Source organism: Pleurodeles waltl, chromosome 10 (assembly GCF_031143425.1).
Source record: "Pleurodeles waltl isolate 20211129_DDA chromosome 10, aPleWal1.hap1.20221129, whole genome shotgun sequence".
In the NCBI taxonomy this organism is placed as follows: domain Eukaryota; kingdom Metazoa; phylum Chordata; class Amphibia; order Caudata; family Salamandridae; genus Pleurodeles; species Pleurodeles waltl.
This window is the reverse complement of record NC_090449.1, coordinates 66,535,533-66,554,033: the sequence shown is the minus strand read 5'-3', so window position 1 is coordinate 66,554,033 and position 18,501 is coordinate 66,535,533. Positions and strand designations below refer to the sequence as shown.

Genomic DNA, 18,501 nt, shown 5'->3' with positions numbered 1-18,501 from the left:
AGTAGATGAGGACTCTTTCTGCAGTTGGAGAATGGGGATTTTTTTATTTAAATAAAAAATAGCCCCACATCTCACTTTTTAAATGAAAGACCCACATAATTCTGTGAGGAGACGCACCTTGTACAGATATCCAAAATAAGAAACCACAGGAATTGAAATCTGCAGGTATTGTACCACTTATCTGTATCCCATTGTATACTGACTGTTCTTTTTGGAATGGCAGTCTTCTTGTCTTCTTGGCATGTCTTTGGGAAGCTCTGCAACCTTTCCACTGTAAAATGTTCTAGGCAATCCTGTACCATTTCTTATGTGAGCCCAACAATCATGCGAGGTGATTTGAGGTTCTCTATATCATTATTAGCAGGCCTCAAGAAATCTACTTGCCCCCTTGTTTTGGCGAGTCAGATTTTTTTCAGGGTGAGGTTATTTTAGGGCCTAGTGGCCTGTGGCCAGATGTAGCAAAATCAGAATTTGCGACTCTCAAATTGCGAGTCTGAGCGACTTGCAATTTGAGAGTCGCAAATCCGGATGCTGCATGGTGTCCCTGACACCATCTGCGAATCTAAAGGGGGTCGCAAAGACCCACCTCATTAATATTAATGAGTTGGGTTGCAATTTGCTACCCCTTTGTGATTCGCAGCACTCACAGGGATGGTGGCCTGCTGGAGACAGCAGACCACCATGTCTGTGACTGCTTTTAAATAAAGCAGTTTATGTTTTTTTGTATTGCAGCCGTTTTCCTTTACGAGTTGCAATACAAACAATAAAATGAAACATTTTTGTTTAATTTTTTCAGGGCCATTCACAAAGGGGAAGGGGTCCCATGGAGACCCCTTCCCTTTTGCGGATGGGTTACCACCAGTGGTGCACTGGTGGTAACTGCAAATTGCTTTGCGACCGCGTTCGCAGTCACAAAGCAATTCTGCATTGCGATGTGAATCGCAAATAGGAAGGGAAACACCCCTTCCTATTTGCGACTCGCATTCCCATTTTGCGAGTCAGTAACCAGATTACCGACTCGCAAAATGGGAATGAGCATCACGATGTGCATTTTGCCTGGCGCAAATAGCGAATTTAGCTGTTTGTGCCATGCACAAAGCTTCGTACATCTGGCCCCTGGTCTCAATAGAGATCTTGAACTGACAAAGCACAGGTGTTCTGCTCATTCAGCAAGTGAATGAGCAATAAAGATACCTTTAAATCTTGTTTTCTTGTCACATTTGCCTTGCGCTCAAAGACCGGGATCAAATGTTAGTTTATGTCTACTTACAAGTTGCTCCTTATTTTATCCTGGAGATTGGAGTCTACAAAATCCTTTAACCTTGTAGTCAGTGTAAGAAAAGTAAAGCTAACTGTCTGACAATCGTGTTGGGGTACAGGCAGTGTGAAATGGAGGGTTGTAGGATGTTACTTTTTTTTCTAACCCACATTTAAACGGCTTGTAAATGAACTGTTCAAACTCTGTAAAATATATTTCAGTAGTTAGGAAAGCACTTTTGTGTAATTCTGACATGTGATGGAAACAAAGATTTTGTTAGGATCAAAATAAGCTAAAACACCACTTCCTTGATGGAGTGCAAATGATTAAAAAGAAATCTGAAACCCCATTTTCACACATTATTGTTTGAGCGCTATGTAGTTTTATCAATAAAACTGCATGTCAATTGGAAAATTTGTGATTGTTACAATAGTAATTTACAGACAGTGCACTATTACAGCTTGCTTTAGTAAAGTTCTTATTAATAGTGGGAGATTTTAAACATTAACTGAGAAACATTTCTGTCCCTGTACTGATGATAATGCAGTTAGTGAAATAAGAGTCAAGTCTGGGGCCATGTGTACCCTAGATGTACTTAGTATACATGGAGTAAAGTTTAGTATCTAAATCAAACAAAGGTTTATGTACAGCCGACATGCTGAACTTACATATTTGAAGGTATTCTCATGAGATAATGAAGCAAAAGGATGCATAAGGAGAAATAAAATATTTGCCGTGGATCACACATTTTGAGACCAGTTTATAGGTCAAGTACATTTCAGTTAGGTCGAGTAGATTATTCAGGTTGTTAGACTACAGGCCTGTTAACATTCTATTTGATTTTTCGAGGCCTGATTGTTTGCTCCAGAAAACACAATCCCCGTACACTGTTGAACATCTATGCCAGACAAAAGGAAAAGGAATTTAATCCCAGTGAGCCACCCTGCAGGAATAACCCTCAGGCCCTCCCTCCTCCTGCAACTAGAAAGCACTGCCACAGCCTGTCTGCCTCTTTCTCCCAGAAAGTGCCCAATACCTCACCAAGTTGCCACCCCCTACTTCTCTCCCTCCCACATCATGAGATTGTACTCCAACCCATCCAATCCCTAAATGCCCCCTTTGTGCGGCAAATTTCTCAGTAAACCCATCCATTCCATCCATGCTCCAAGATCACTGGTGTGTCTGCCACATCGTTAGCCCCCAAAAAGGATCCACCTTGGATCCAACATGCAGCAGTTTCTTAGCTTTACACATCCAACCATCTCTGGGAAGTCCAAGAAAGTGTGGTAGGCCAGAGCAGCAGTTGGAATGGAGAGAGGTAGGGCCCCCAGGTGTAGTGTGGGCAATTTTTGACAACTCGTAGACATCAATGACATCATGTCATGACCCTGATCAAATGTCCCTACCATAATGGCAGTATTTCTTGACTTATGGACAGTCATAGTGATACTGGTGGTAATTCTTGGAATACTTTGGGCATCAAGTTAGGATCATGTCAGCCTTGCGGAAATTAGGATCAGCCTTGAGGAAATACTGACCTTGACATAAAGCTGGTGATTCCTTGCTTAGTATGGAAACCCATGGTAAGATGGTGCTCATCTTAGCTTCTGGAGAGTGGTAGTAATTCCTGGCAAATTCTGAGTACCCATGGCACATACTGCTCACCAGTGTCATGATGAAAATCCTAGCAGTATGTTGCTGATATTGACAAATTATAGGCATCTGTGACAAAAGGGTGCCCTGCATAATGATGGTAGTTTTTAGTCATTTTTGTCATACAGTGCTTCTCAACTTACGCATGCCTGGATGTCCAGGTGAAGCTTAGTCCCACCAACAGAGAATTTATGCTGTTCTTCAAGAACAACAAGCAGCATCATGTCTCGAGGACAATCCAGATGGATTTGAACCCAACTTTCCCTAGTGCCCATTGTCACTCTGACTCACCTTGGAAATTGATCAAGCCTTATGGAATATATCCCCCGGAAAACTAAGATGGACCTAGCTCTCTGTTAAAGAAAGTGAAACCTGTATTTCCAGAAAAAAACACTTCCGAACTACCATTTGAGCTCTCATACTCTTGTATCTGAATGGTGACAATACCCTGCTCCAGGACCTTCAAAGCTCTACATTGGCCAGCATTAGGGGCATCTCACACACACACACTGCATCTGTGTCCTTAAGATAATCACTTCCACCTGAATGTAACTCAGCTGGTTTTCCTTTCTAGGCTGCACCATCTTCAAAACCAGATGCATCATCTACAAAGCAGTCAGGACTAGCAACCCTGCCTATCTAACTGACATATCACTATCTTTGTGGTTCTCAAACACACACAGCCAGGACACAATCAGACTGGACAAGAAGTGCAAAAAAGAAGAGCCAAGTAAGAGGCCTTCTCCTTCTCTATACACAGGATCTGGAATAACCATCATATCCATCAGATGTGCCCCAACCCTGCTCCAATTAAGGAAACAGCTGAAGAAAACCTCTTTAAAGAACACTACTTCACAATACACTATTAGTCCAATTGTGTTTTCTTTTCCCCAGGCCATTTTTGTAGATTATACGTTTTGCGTATGTGAGCCGTGTCCAGTCAGTCTGAAAGTCCTGCACCATGAAAATCTCCAAACTCATACAAGGGTTGAATGTTAAATGAGTGGCATAGTACTAGGACCTTGTGTTTTGTGGGTGACATTCTACATCTATTAAGTCCTGCTGACTCTGTGCTCTGTGAGTGTCATAGCATTAGGTCTGATGTTCTGTGAGTGGCACAGCACACAGACCCACTGCTCTGTACTTGGTTCATCAGATGTACCAAGTGCCCTCAGAGAGGCACAGCACATGGACCAATGATGTATATTTGACTCAGCACAAACACCCGTTGCTATTTAAGTGGTACAGCGTTCAGATCTTCTGCAGTGTAAGTCGAATTTGGACCTATTGCCTTGTGACTGGCAAGGCACACTGTCTGCTGCTAACTATTTGGCTTGTCTCTTGGACCCACAGCCACGTGTAACTGTCACACGTGTATTCTGGGCTGTGCCAGGCACCCACCACTTGCCTGGAGACACATAACTAGATGTTTCCGGTTAGTGTGGTGATTGTTGATGTGACACACTTTCTTTTTATGGACAAGGCATGTTGCTTCAATTCCAAAGGCATTTTAGGTAACCTTTATTTATCTAATTTCTAAATGTAGGTTTCCTGCCCCTTAGATGCAGGGAGCCTGAGGACTGAAGAGGTACCAGGGCTGCAACCTAGATTTCCCTATTGTGCACAAATTCAGCTAATTCAAAGGGGGGTTGTTTAAGTAATGAGGAGGCGTTTTTCCACTGCTTAGAAAAGTAACTTAATCTGCGTTTCCACCTTGCAACCAAAGCACTGCTGACCCATAATGGCTCAGAGAACAGAGGTCCTTTTGAAATGAAAAAATGTTGTTTCCTAGAATGATTTTGTATTGCATGACCGACTGATTCTTGGTGATGCAGCAGCAGCAAAACTCCTCCTGATTTGCTAGCACTATTTAGAGAATATGAGGATTTAAAACTAAGACACACTGCTTGTGTTCCAGATGTGTGATCAGCCTTTGTAGGTTCTTCTAGGTCCATAGGAGGTTTTATTTTTTTTATTTTGCTACTTTACAACCTTGGACGTACGTACACACACTTTACTTAAGAACAACTTCAGCAACAAAGGGCTCAGCTTACTACGAGTAAGAGGCTACAAAACTTGAATTATATCAAATGGTGTCATATGGTTTTTAAGGGTAATCATGAAATATGAAAGTAAGGGAAGTGGGCTGGAAATGGAGCAGGTGAGAGATGGTTAGAGAAGGAAGGAAGGAACCCACACAAACTAGTTGTAGGGCCTGATAAACTCATTTAAGAGTAAGATTGCCATCTTTGGCAAAATATATTTTCTTGACATATTTTCTTTTCGACAAGAGATTTAAAAAATCAGATGGCTGCTCCTGAGATGGAGTACAGCATTAGTGATCCGATGTAAAGTGTTGGAAGTGAAATAATTTTCTATCATTCCTGGTCAGTTCTATCCCAGCAGTACCCACTGCAAGGATCAGATGAGCATAAGGCAGTCAAGAAAATTGGTCATCTTTTAAGTTGGCTACTAACAGGTAGACAGATATAATTGGGGTATATTAGAGCCCCCTGGCAGTGGCTCTGTCTCACTAAGGGTAGATACATCCCTTACCTGCAGCTGTCTCTTATCAAAATGGTGGTGTCTTCTCATTACCAAATTTCAGTTACTGTTGTATGCAGCTGCTCCTCAGTAATTAAGGATGACACAATATCAGCAACTCTTTGCACACTAACTTCCAATGAGACAAGTATCTTTATTTACGGTGATGCAAATAGCACTACACCATGCAGGCGCTACACACCTGACCTCTAGTGTTTTTTGGCACTTCTTGAAAAGACAGCTGCGTTCTAATGGAGAGTCTAGGGTAACTTACTTAAGCTGCAGAGCATATGAAGTTTATGTAACTCAAAACTATGAGGTCAAATTATGAGGAATAGTTTGCGAGGAAAATGCGTGAGAAACAATACTTCTGTCGTAGGTGATCAAAGACGGTTGTTTTCATAAACAGATTTTGGTAACCTCATGACATCAGCGGTGTAATAATACTCTCTGGTCTCTAGTGATGTGTTTATCTACAGTGCTGCAGGACATTGCTCGGTGCAGTTCTCTGACACTAATATCTGCGTGCTATGTAACCTTAGTTATGTATATTACAGCCGAAGTGCGAGACCCAGAGGGTAGTGGAAGGATGCTTGCAATAAGCCTGACCATTGGCAGCCGCTCGGGGTAGCATTTCCACCATCGTTCCTTTGCCCACCGTGCTATCAGTGTGGACCCAGCCGTGTGCACAACGGTGCTGACCCTGCTCAGTTAAAACCAGTCCAGACCGAACCGCCAGGCTGGGGCCTCCCTCAAATGGAACACAAGCAATTCGGGACCAGTTTTGGCCCTAATGGGCCTCTTCAGATGGGTGTCGCTTGAACAGCGAACAGTCTTTGGTGATAGTAGCACCTGGGCACATATTTGACCAATGCAAACGTTTACCCAGGGGTGTAGAATTCACTTGATTGCTAATGACTACCTCTCTTCCCGCCTTCCTTTCTGCCAAGGCTCTGCATCGTGTGTGGATGTAACCTCCACTATTGAACTGCCTCAGCAAGATAGAAAAGAGCAGGAGACTCCTCTCCCACCTCCATCATATGTAATCCTCCCACACGTCTGCCAGTTCGCACGGTGCCACCCTGTGCCACACGGCTTCGTGCTCTGCCAGCTTCACGCCTCCTCACACGACCACACAGTAAAAAGGCGCAGCCACACGGTGAGCTGGAAACTCTTCCCCAGAAAGGGTTTGCAGGTCAGGGGGAAATACTCTGTACTACAGGGCCCCACTTAAAACTCCCCCTGGACATGGGGACTGGCGCTGGGTGAGTTCCTTACACTGTGGGGGAGACGAGCAGTGGCTGTTAGGGCAGAGTAGGGATTCGAACTCCCTACTTGTCATGACCCCACTCCCACCCAAATCGCCCCCCACACTCCCCCCCCCCCCCCCCCCCATGAAGTTAGGACTACACAATCTGCTCCCTGTACACTCGCCCAGTGGGAAATGTTCTTAGTTTACCAGGTCTGCTACTGATAGAGGCGCATGATTCAATAGAATTTTTGAACCAGTTCCTCTGTCGCCCAGAGAGTATACCTTAATGGAGGCTGCAAAATGTGACTGCAAATGATACTGTTCTGCCCACCTTCTACACTTAGGCCAGAGACGTGTGTAAAGCATGAGCCTCCGATCAGTACAAGGGTGATACCTAATCGAGAAGCTCTGATTGAATGGTCTTGACATTCGTCTGTAATGATCCTAAGAAATGAAGTCCATCGATCGTAATATGGTTAGAACCCTTACCATGTCTGATCAAGAACACAGTGGTGTACTTTGCTTTGTTTCTCGAGGAAATAAGCTTGTTTCATGTCCCTGCCTGGTTGTCGCTTAAAATGTGTTGGTGAAACACTTATTTAGGAATTTAGCTAACACACATTTGCACTGCACATTGTGATGACCATCAGCAACCCTGACTGTTATAACTCTATAAGCTACATGTCACAATAGCAATGGAGAGAAAAAAACTGTTCTTTATTGGCCTCTCCCTTTGAATTTCTAGGTTGATATCTTGACTGATGTAGACCCCTCACGTAAGAAAATCTGAATTTAAACACAGACTTAACATTACCTTGTCACACACTCCATCCTGCAAAGCGCCGTGGACCTGACAGTCTGCATGTATTAAATTCTGGGGTTAATTCAAGTATTCGTCCTACCACTTTGTTGTTTGCTACTGCCATAGTCTCATCATTTGATTTGTCTTGCTTTAGGGTGGCATTCTTCCCGCTGCACATTGGCGACCATGTTTTTATCGAAGAAGACTGTGTTGTGAATGCTGCACAAATTGGTTCCTACGTCCACATTGGAAAGAACTGCGTCATTGTAAGTAACGTTTTTTGTCTCATGGTAGGGGTTGGGATACCACAAGGCTATTTCTCCAGGGGTGCTTCACTTAAACCATTATTTTCGTAAGCCATGCTGGTGCACATGGTGCATTTGAATCTGTCGGCCATTTTAGGCCCCCTAGAGCCCAAGCCCTAGCTGGAACACTGGGACTTGGTAGGAAAGGTAATAGTTTATAAGCGCTACAAAGTTTACGTACTGCTAAGATATAGTATCAAGTAGCATAGAAGCAGTTTTACATACATTGTTAGAAAATTATTTTAAAATGTATAAATGAGATAATTCTGAAATGAGGATCCGTAGCAACCATCATTCGTTAATCAGCTCCCTCACTCAGATAGGTGCCTTTTTGTGCTTGCTTCAAGGAGGCTCCTCTGTAAAGGACTGCTATGCCCTCAGGTTCTCGTCATAAAATAAGTCCTATATTTTTGGAGTAACTCATCTCTATCACGCTTCCAGCGATCACTAGGCTTCCCGTGGCCTTCATCTAATGCTTTGGAGCTCACATTCAGTTCAGAACCTGAGTGGGTGCATTTTTGTGGATGAAGGATTCTGCCAGGACTCATCCAGGCTGTCCTTGTCCTCTTTAGCATGCAATTCCTACATGGCCATTTTACTTTAGGATTTTGGAGCATTCATTAAATGTTGGTTTAAAGACTAGAAACGTTTTCTCCATGGCCAATCTGCTAATACCTACGAAAGTTAATAATTTCAAACAAAAAATAGCCCTTCAGGCAAAATGTTCAGGAAAAACATTTGTAATGGGAGTGGACTGCGATTGGGTACAATGAATATAGTGGTTTAGTAAGCGATTGTATGTCCTTGCAACTGATTTGGCATGCGCACTTAACCAAACAGATGCAGCATTCAACAGGCTAAGCAATTAGTTGGGGGTCATATCTGTTGGGTGCTCCATTCACAGTATCATAATCATCAGGTTGTTTATAAGGATCCCTCGGTACCTGAATTTTACTTTTACTGGCTGCTGTGTTAAGGAGCCATCCCAAAAGAAACACACTATAAGTTTAAGCAGTATAACATGTTTAATGCCTGCCATTTCATGCTACTTTCTCAAATGTCAGTATCCGCTGTGGACTTGAGGACACATCTCTAAAGCTTTGTGGCTTAGCTGCCAAAAGGATGCCAGTAATGTGAGTTGGATACATTAGGTCACAGCACCTTGGAGAGGTTTTGACTGAATTTTAACATTCATGCTTTAACCCTCAAGTAGGCCAGGCATTGGTGTATTTAATTGTTTTGAAGGGTGCTTGTTGGCTATCTTACAGTGCTTGAAGAATGTAGCTATACGGCTCACACTGTGGGATCTTCAGTGTGGTGTTCTTGTTGTCGAACTGAATGTCATTTGTCAGTCCTTCTGTAAGTAAAGCTGAGCTCCTTGGATGAATGTTTAGTATGCCCTTTAGCTTCTTTGGGCGGATGTATTTTCATGTTAGTTGACCTTTTCTTTTCATGTTAGTTGACATTTTCGTCCATGAGGTGGGTTTTCAAGACTCGGCTCAAGGCCAGTTGTCTGTTTAGGTATCTTCAGTTTGGGCTCCAGGCTTTCCACAGGTTTCCATAGATTGGTTTCCTGGCCAAGAATCTTGGTGGCTGTTTTGTTCATGGAATCCGGTTTGGAGGACAAAGTTTGCATACTCTTCTCTGAAACTGTGGCTGGATGTGCAAATACTTTCCCCACAAAGGCTTTGCAGTTGTGCAGAATGTTCATTCTGATGCTGCGCGCTTCTTAGACCCAGTTGAGTTATTTCATAGCCATGGAGATGCAGTCATATCTTTTCACATTGAAGCAGTGTTTCGCTGCTTTGTTGTGTGCCTGGTTATATTGTTTAATTTCCTTTTTTGCAGTCCAGGAACATTTTATTTAGCAGTAATCCAGCTGAGAATGAACCCAGTCAGTATCTACTCAATGCTGTGTTTCATCTGGAGGAGTGGAGTGGATGTACCCTTCTGCGCATTACAAGTTTTACATTGCTATCCTCAGTGTGTGCTTGGATCTGATGAGTGAATGGGTGAATGAGAGCTCCTGTTCCTAGGACAAGGCAAAGTGAAATATGTGAGACCGTTCATTGTGATTTTTATGTTTTTTGTGCCCTTGTGGTACAGGTTGCCCTCTTTCATACAGCATCATATGTCTTAGTCATTTGGTGATATGTGCACTGTCAGAGGCCTTGTTGCTCAGATGGATGTCATCCATGTGCATTGATAAATTACCCATGCAAATGAAGTCTCAGATATTGGAACTCAACAGTGTTATTCCGACCCTTGGGGAATGCTGCCAGTGTTGTATTTTGCCACTCAAGGAGTGTGCCAAGTCTGATCTCATGTCTTCCATCGGAAAGTGGTGAAAGGCACCATTGTGTTGTTCCCTGGCACAAGGCTGCGTTGAGAGCTTCGGGTTTTCCCGCTGCTTTTCAGATGTGTGTGACATTCACCGTATAGAGTGGAAATGGTTATAGATGTTTGAAACCATAATTTTATTTTTTCGGAGAGAAGGCTAATAGTTTTTGGGGTGCTATGGGGAATTTTCCTGGTTGTTTTATTTATGTTTCAAAGTGTTCGGGCTGCCTGATGGTCTTCTTTACCCTTTCTTATTCCTTGTGCTAGCCACAGACATGGACTTTTCAGTGGCATTTATCGATGAGTGGTGATATTTTTCTCCTGAAATTCAAGGTTACACCCATTCCTTTCAGGTTGACCAAAACTGTGCCTCAACAACATCTTGCTGAGTCCATTCAAGCAGTTTTTACTTTCTTCTTTCCCATCAGTGAGATGCAGTAGAGTCTTATGACTCCGTGAGCAAGGGGCCCAAGTCTGGGTTTACCCATCACAGTGCGTCTCACTGAGAAAAACAAAAATCTGATGTTAATTACCCTGTGCTGTTGGACCCAAGCTGTACCTCCCTGATGACGTCCAATGAGGCTGACACCAGGCTGCGGATGTTTCTGTTCCTTTTTAGAGGATGCTGCCTGCAAGTATGCTGTGCTGTTTTGTATTGGTGCAGAACCAAGGATGTTTGCATAAGGGTGGTTACTGACTGAAGTGGCACAGTCAGCATTACAAGATGGACTGCAATGTGGCCCATGTGAATGTCAGCAGATGAGATCGATTGAAGCATTCTTCCAATCAGACTTATATTTTTCACACTTGTATTTGCACCTCCGTGAAAAAATGTAGTCTAGCACTAAATGGGATGAAGATGAAGCTCATGCTGATTGGATCTGCAGCCCCTTCGCCACCTTGTGATTTCCTACCACAACTCTTGGTGTTTGAGATCTTCTGGGGTTAGTCCTACTAGGAGACTTGTATTCAGAGACAGATTTCAGCACTTGTTACAGTTACAACACAAAGTTATTTCAGTCTGTTGCCCACTCTCTAAGCTATGAATGGTTCGTATATACTATCAGAGTGCTGCCCTGTAATATCCTTTTCCAGTCTGTCCTGGAACTAATGAAGACCGATTAATAAATCTGGGCGATTTATCCCAGCAGAGCACACACCTGAAACATGGAAGAATCGCTGTTTCCTTTGAAAATGGATCTAAACAAAATGTTATTTGTTTTAGTTGGAAATCTAAACTGTCCAGTCAATCAAAAATGGTTAAACTTCAGCCATGCCAAATGCGTCGTAGACATCCACTTTTCATATAAGTTGTGCAGGTGAAATCAAACCACATTCAATGACTATAGTTACAGTCCTATGTATCTTTAGAAACCTATTCCTATAAGGAACAAAAACTTTCCATACCAGCTAATTGCTCTGAAAAGAGTACGGGCGAATCAAGTGTTAACCATGAAGATGTGATTCATTCTTCATGGAGCCCTGAGCCTAGAGTGGCAGCCATTTCTGCAGCATACAATTGTTACTTGTGACCAGTTCCGACTTAAAGATTCGCTTCAACAAAACTGGTTAACGTTGGTTGTGTTACGTCTACTCGGGCATGCACCTTGAATACCGTCCCTGACACTCCACTTTCCTCCCCACTGAGCTGTTTTGTTTTCATGATGCTAGATATGTAGATCCAATGCCCCGAAGACAAATTGTGGTGATTTATACACACTGAAATGTCTTTACCGTGATGTATGATCCATGCCGCTCTATGGGCTTTTCGTTAATAGCACTCATCATTTCCAATGAAAGCCGCTAGGTGGCGCTGTTGAAGTACAGTCTACCGACCACTGAGCTGACGCCAAGACTATGAAGCTCTGCTGACCTTGGACGTTTGCTGCAAGCTTCCATTATATTATGTCCAAAGCACCACTTTATATTCAATACAGTTATTGCTCAGATATTGGCAATGTGAAATTCCATTTAAAACATGGAACGTTCGATGCACAGAGCTTATTGTAAGAGAAGATACTTTGGGTTCCGTTGGTGTAAATGATGCGTCTCCTGCAAGGCCGTGTACCACGTGCTTTCATGTGTATAGCGCCTATAAAGTTTTGGGACCGCCTATAAAGTTTTGGAAACGCAGGGAGAGCACGGGGACCCTGCCTGAGAAGCTCTGTGAAAAGTGGAAGATTGCAGGGGATGATGGGGTAGGGAGAGTACGGCCTCCGTGACCTTGTCTTCTCTCGTCTGTAAATGGACCTCTGTGCTGCGCCAGATGAGCTCCAAGGCCCTTGCTAAACAAACAGCTCCCCCAAGGGCCCCAGCCTCCTGATGGGTCTGTCAGGTGGCCAGGATAGATTGGGCTTGTTGGTTTTGTAGCAGCCTGTCCAGTAAAACATGTAGCAAATCGGGCATCACATTGTTCATAATGTATTCACCCGCTTCTTGCCTTTTTCGGTACTGGTGGGTGGGGAGTGTTGAGTCACTGCAGGCACCTGTGAATTGGAGATGTCGGGACAGCGAATCGGTGCACTCGAGCTGAGGCACCGGACAGCTGGGGGTCTCTGCTGCAGGTGGATTAAAAGAGGGAATCTGACCTGTGATGCTGAAGTGGTCACATCATAGAAGATCGTGTCAGAAGCAGGGCATCTCAGACCATTAGTATGGCCTACTGATGTGAGAATCCATTGACCCAGTAATAAAGTTCAAAACAGTTGACGTGATCCCCTGAGAACAGTGGGCCTGATTGATGCTGAGTGGTCGGTATGTAGACGAAATCCCCTTGTATGGTAAATGTATTGCAGGTAAGAGTAGTGGAAGAAGCAAAGTTCAGGAAAGACTCAGTAAAGGAAGAGGGCAGTCCATAAGGATCTCAAAGTCCATTAGTGACAACAGCTGTGAGTGTTATTAGATGGAGAAATGCAAATGCTATTGAAGGTGTTGGGTGTTTCAAAAATACATCTGGCTCCATAGAAAGCAGCATTCAACACTGCTGCTAGACTGATTATTGCTGCTGCATGAACTGATCATATTGCTCCATTCTCCGAGAAGCATTTACAGATTGGTCTGTTTTGGATTAAAAAATCCCCAAATCTGGTACGAAGAAATACGTGCCACATAAGCAATGCATCTCTGGAGAGCTCCGCTCACTCACCACCGACTTCAGTCCATTAGAAATACCTATCCTACCTACCTACCTACCTACCATCCTGACAGACCCCTATGAGTGCATTCACAATTTAGCTTAGATGTGTCCCTCGCCAGATCTCACCTCTTCCTAGTACATATTTGACATCACTCCTACTGATCCGATCAATCCAACTTCCGCATGGTACTCCTAAGTCTGACCAAGGGTAATTTAAATCTGACTAAAGGTACTGATCCACTGGTACACCAAATATAATCTCCTCCTGGTACACCACATCTAACCTCCTACTGGTACAATCAATCCATCCTCCGACTGGTACTACTAAATCTGAACAAGGGTACTTCAAATTTGACTAAGGGTATTCTCAATCTGATCTTCTGCTGCCACACCAAATCTAATCTCCTTCTGGTACACCGCCTCATACCTCCCACTGGTAGGATCAAGCCGTCCTCTGTCTGGTACTCCTAAATCTGATCATGGGTACTTTCAATCTGACTAAGGGTATTCTCAATCTGACTAATAGTACTCTAAATCCGATCTTCTGCTGGTAGACCATATCTGACCTCCTACTGGTACACTGTGAGAAAGTAGCCTCTTTCTAGCCTTGTTACCCCCACTTTTGGCCTGTTTGTGAGTGTATGTCAGGGTATTTTCACTGTCTCACTGGGATCCTGCTAGCCAGGACCCAGTGCTCATAGTGAAAACCCTAGGTTTTCAGTATGTTTGTTATGTGTCACTGGGACCCTGCTAGCCAGGACCCCAGTGCTCATAAGGTTGTGGCCTATATGTACGTGTTCCCTGTGTGATGCCTAACTGTCTCACTGAGGCTCTGCTAACCAGAACCTCAGTGGTTATGCTCTCTCATTTCTTTCCAAATTGTCACTAACAGGCTAGTGACCAATTTTACCAATTTACATTGGCTTACTGGAACACCCTTATAATTCCCTAGTATATGGTACTGAGGTACCCAGGGTATTGGGGTTCCAGGAGATCCCTATGGGCTGCAGCATTTCTTTTGCCACCCATAGGGAGCTCTGACAATTCTTACACAGGCCTGCCACTGCAGCCTGAGTGAAATAACGTCCACGTTATTTCACAGCCATTTTACACTGCACTTAAGTAACTTATAAGTCACCTATATGTCTAACCTTTACCTGGTAAAGGTTAGGTGCAAAGTTACTTAGTGTGAGGGCACCCTGGCACTAGCCAAGGTGCCCCCACATTGTTCAGGGCCAATTCCCCGGACTTTGTGAGTGCGGGGACACCATTACACGCGTGCACTACATATAGGTCACTACCTATATGTAGCTTCACAATGGTAACTCCGAATATGGCCATGTAACATGTCTATGATCATGGAATTGCCCCCTCTATGCCATCCTGGCATAGTTGGCACAATCCCATGATCCCAGTGGTCTGTAGCACAGACCCTGGTACTGCCAAACTGCCTTTTCTGGGGTTTCACTGCTGCAGCCAACCCCTCAGACAGGTTTCTGCCCTCCTGGGGTCAAACCAGGCTTGTCCCAGGATGGCAGAACAAAGGACTTCCTCTGAGAGAGGGTGTTACACCCTCTCCCCTTTGAAAATGGTGTGAAGGCAGGGGAGGAGTAGCCTCCCCCAGCCTCTGGAAATGCTTTCATGGGCACATTTGGTGCCCATTTCTGCATAAGCCAGTCTACACCGGTTCAGGGGACCCCTTAGCCCTGCTCTGGCGCGAAACTGGACAAAGGAAAGGGGAGTGACCACTCCCATGACCTGCACCTCCCCTGGGAGGTGTCCAGAGCTCCTCCAGTGTGCTCCAGACCTCTGCCATCTTGGAAACAGAGGTGCTGCTGGCACACTGGACTGCTCTGAGTGGCCAGTGCCATCAGGTGACGTCAGAGACTCCTTCTGATAGGCTCCTTCAGGTGTTGCTAGCCTATCCTCTCTCCTAGGTAGCCAAACCCTCTTTTCTGGCTATTTAGGGTCTCTGTCTCTTGGGATTCTTTAGATAACGAATGCAAGAGCTCATCCGAGTTCCTCTGCATCTCTCTCTTCACCTTCTGCCAAGGAATCGACTGCTGACCGCGCTGGAAGCCTGCAAACCTGCAACATAGTAGCAAAGACGACTACTGCAACTCTGTAACGCTGATCCTGCCGCCTTCTTGACTGTTTTCCTGGTGGTGCATGCTGTGGGGGTAGTCTGCCTCCTCTCTGCACTAGAAGCTCAGAAGAAATCTCCCGTGGGTCGACGGAATCTTCCCCCTGCAACCGCAGGCACCAAAAAGCTGCATTACCGGTCCCTTGGGTCTCCTCTCAGCACGACGAGCGAGGTCCCTCGAATCCAGCAACTCTGTCCAAGTGGCCCCCACAGTCCAGTGACTCTTCAGTCCAAGTTTGGTGGAGGTAAGTCCTTGCCTCACCTCGCTAGACTGCATTGCTGGGAACAGCGACTTTTGCAGCTACTCCGGCCCCTGTGCACTTCCGGCGGAAATCCTTTGTGCACAGCCAAGCCTGGGTCCACGGCACTCTAACCTGCATTGCACGACTTTCTAAGTTGGTCTCCGGCGACGTGGGACTCCTATGTGTAACTTCGGGTGAGCACCGTTTCACGCATCCTCGTAGTGCCTGTTTCTGGCACTTCTCCGGGTGCTACCTGCTGCTAAGAGGGCTCCTTGTCTTGCTCGACGTCCCCTCTACCTCCTGGTCCAATTTGCGACCTCCTGGTCCCTCCTGGGCCACAGCAGCGTCCAAAAATGCTAACCACACGATTTGCAGCTAGCAAGGCTTGTTGGCGTTCTTTCGGCGGGAAAACACTTCTGCACGACTCTCCACGGCGAGAGGGATCCGTCCACCAAAGGGGAAGTCTCTAGCCCTTTTCGTTCCTGCAGAAACCTCAGCTTCTTCTGTCCAGTAGAAGCTTCTTTGCACCCACAGCTGGCATTTCCTGGGCATCTGCCCATCTGCGACTTGCTTGTGACTTTTTGGACTTGGTCCCCTTGTTCCACAGGTACCCAAGATTGGAAATCCATCGTTGTTGCATTGTTGGTTTGTGTCTTTCCTGCATTATTCCTCTAACACGACTTCTTTGTCCTTAGGGGAACGTTAGTGCACTTTGCACTCACTTTTCAGGGTCTTGGGGAGGGTTATTTTTCTAACTCTCACTATTTTCTAATAGTCCCAGCGACCCTCTACAAGGTCACATAGGTTTGGGGTCCATTCGTGGTTCGCATTCCACTTTTGGAGTATATGGTTTGTGTTGCCCCTATCCCTATGTGTCCCCATTGCATCCTATTGTAACTATACATTGTTTGCACTGTTTTCTAAGACTATACTGCATATTTTTGGTATTGTGTATATATATCTTGTGTATATTTCCTATCCTCTCACTGAGGGTACACTCTAAGATACTTTGGCATATTGTCATAAAAATAAAGTACCTTTATTTTTAGTATAACTGTGTATTGTGTTTTCTTATGATTTTGTGCATATGACACTAGGTGGTACTGTAGTAGCTTCACACGTCTCCTAGTTCAGCCTAAGCTGCTCTGCTAAGCTACCATTATCTATCAGCCTAAGCTGCTAGACACCCTATACACTAATAAGGGATAACTGGGCCTGGTGCAAGGTGCAAGTACCCCTTGGTACTCACTACAAGCCAGTCCAGCCTCCTACATACACTACACCTGACCTCCTACTGGTGTTCCACATCTGACCTCCTACTAGTACACTGCATCTGACTGCCTTCTGGTACACTGCATCTGACCTCCTACTGGTACACCACATCAACACCTCTTTCTGGTACATCACAGATGACCTCCTACTGGTACCTGCCAGTAATACACTGCATCTGAATCTCTTTCTGGTACATCACACCTGAACCTCCTACTGGTACACCACGTCTGACCTCCTACTGGTACACCACGCCTGACCTCCTACTGGTACACCATATATGAACCTCTTACCGGTACACCACGTCTGATCTGGTGCTGGTACACCGCATCTGACCTGATACTGGTACACCACGTCTGACCTCCTACTGGTTCACCACATCTGACCTACTGGTACTCCATATATGAACCTCTTACTGGTACACCACGTCTGATCTGGTACTGGTGCACCGCATCTGACCTCCTACTGGTGCACCGCATCTGACCTCCTACTGGTGCACCGCATCTGACCTCCTACTGGTACACCACATCTGACCTCCTACTGGTACACCATATATGAACCTCTTACCGGTACACCACGTCTGATCTGGTACTGGTACACCACGTCTGATCTGGTACTGGTACACCACGTCTGATCTGGTACTGGTACACCGCATCTGACCTCATACTGGTACACCGCATCTTACCTCATACTGGTACACCGTATCTGACCTGGTACTGGTACATCGTGTCTGACCTCCTACTGGTACACCATATATAAACCTCTTACTGGTACACCACGTCTGAACCTCTTATTGGTACTTTGCATCTGACCTACTGGCACATCACATCTCGCCCTCTACTAGTACACCACATGACTCTTCCCCCCCCCCCCCTCCCACACTTTTACTGGTACATCACACCTGAACCTCCTATTGGTACACGGATAATACATGGAACTGTGAACCCCTACCTTCTTTAATTTGGATTGTTAAATACAATGAAATATCTGGGTACATCTTACCCATGATCCGTCGGGGGGGAGGGGGCCGGCGGGGCTGTGTGTACCCTAACTAGTCCATTTTTATCTCCTTGTTTTGCTCTGTATATATTACAGATTTGATTGTCCCTGTCCCTATTATTGCCATAAAATATCATAAAACCGTTCCTTTATTCCGGTTTGTGGTATCTTGTTTTCCAAGACTGCTCTGATGCTGGTTAGTTCTAGTTCAGAAGTATTAAACCACAAAATAAACACATGCGCATTGCTCAGCTGTTGAAGGATCAGCGAGTCACTCTGCCTTCCACACACTGCCCTGAGACTGCCATCTTAGTCTGCCATAAACTGCCCTCTAGTGTGGAGCCTCAGGTCTGTTCTGCAGCTAGCACGATTATGGCTGGGAGCTTCTCACGTTAGGGTGCCTGGGTCACACCTGGCAGTGTTTGAGCTTGTTTCACAACCAGCTGATAGCTCTCAGTATCAGTTGTGCAAGGACTTGGCAGTCCTTTGAGTCTCAGGCCTGGTATCTGCCTGACTTAGCTATCACAGGAACAAGCTGGTCTCCCAGCTCAGTAACTG

At 45.0% G+C, this 18,501-nt stretch overlaps 1 protein-coding gene across 1 annotated transcript in view; it reads left to right on the top strand.

Annotated features, from left to right (window-relative positions):
* Positions 1 to 18,501, top strand: part of DCTN5 (dynactin subunit 5) — a 42,356-nt gene that overhangs the window by 16,765 nt on the left and 7,090 nt on the right. The window contains exon 4 of the mRNA XM_069209684.1: positions 7,664 to 7,775. Coding sequence (XP_069065785.1) covers positions 7,664 to 7,775 — 112 coding nt within the window. The remainder of the gene's footprint in view (positions 1 to 7,663; positions 7,776 to 18,501) is intronic.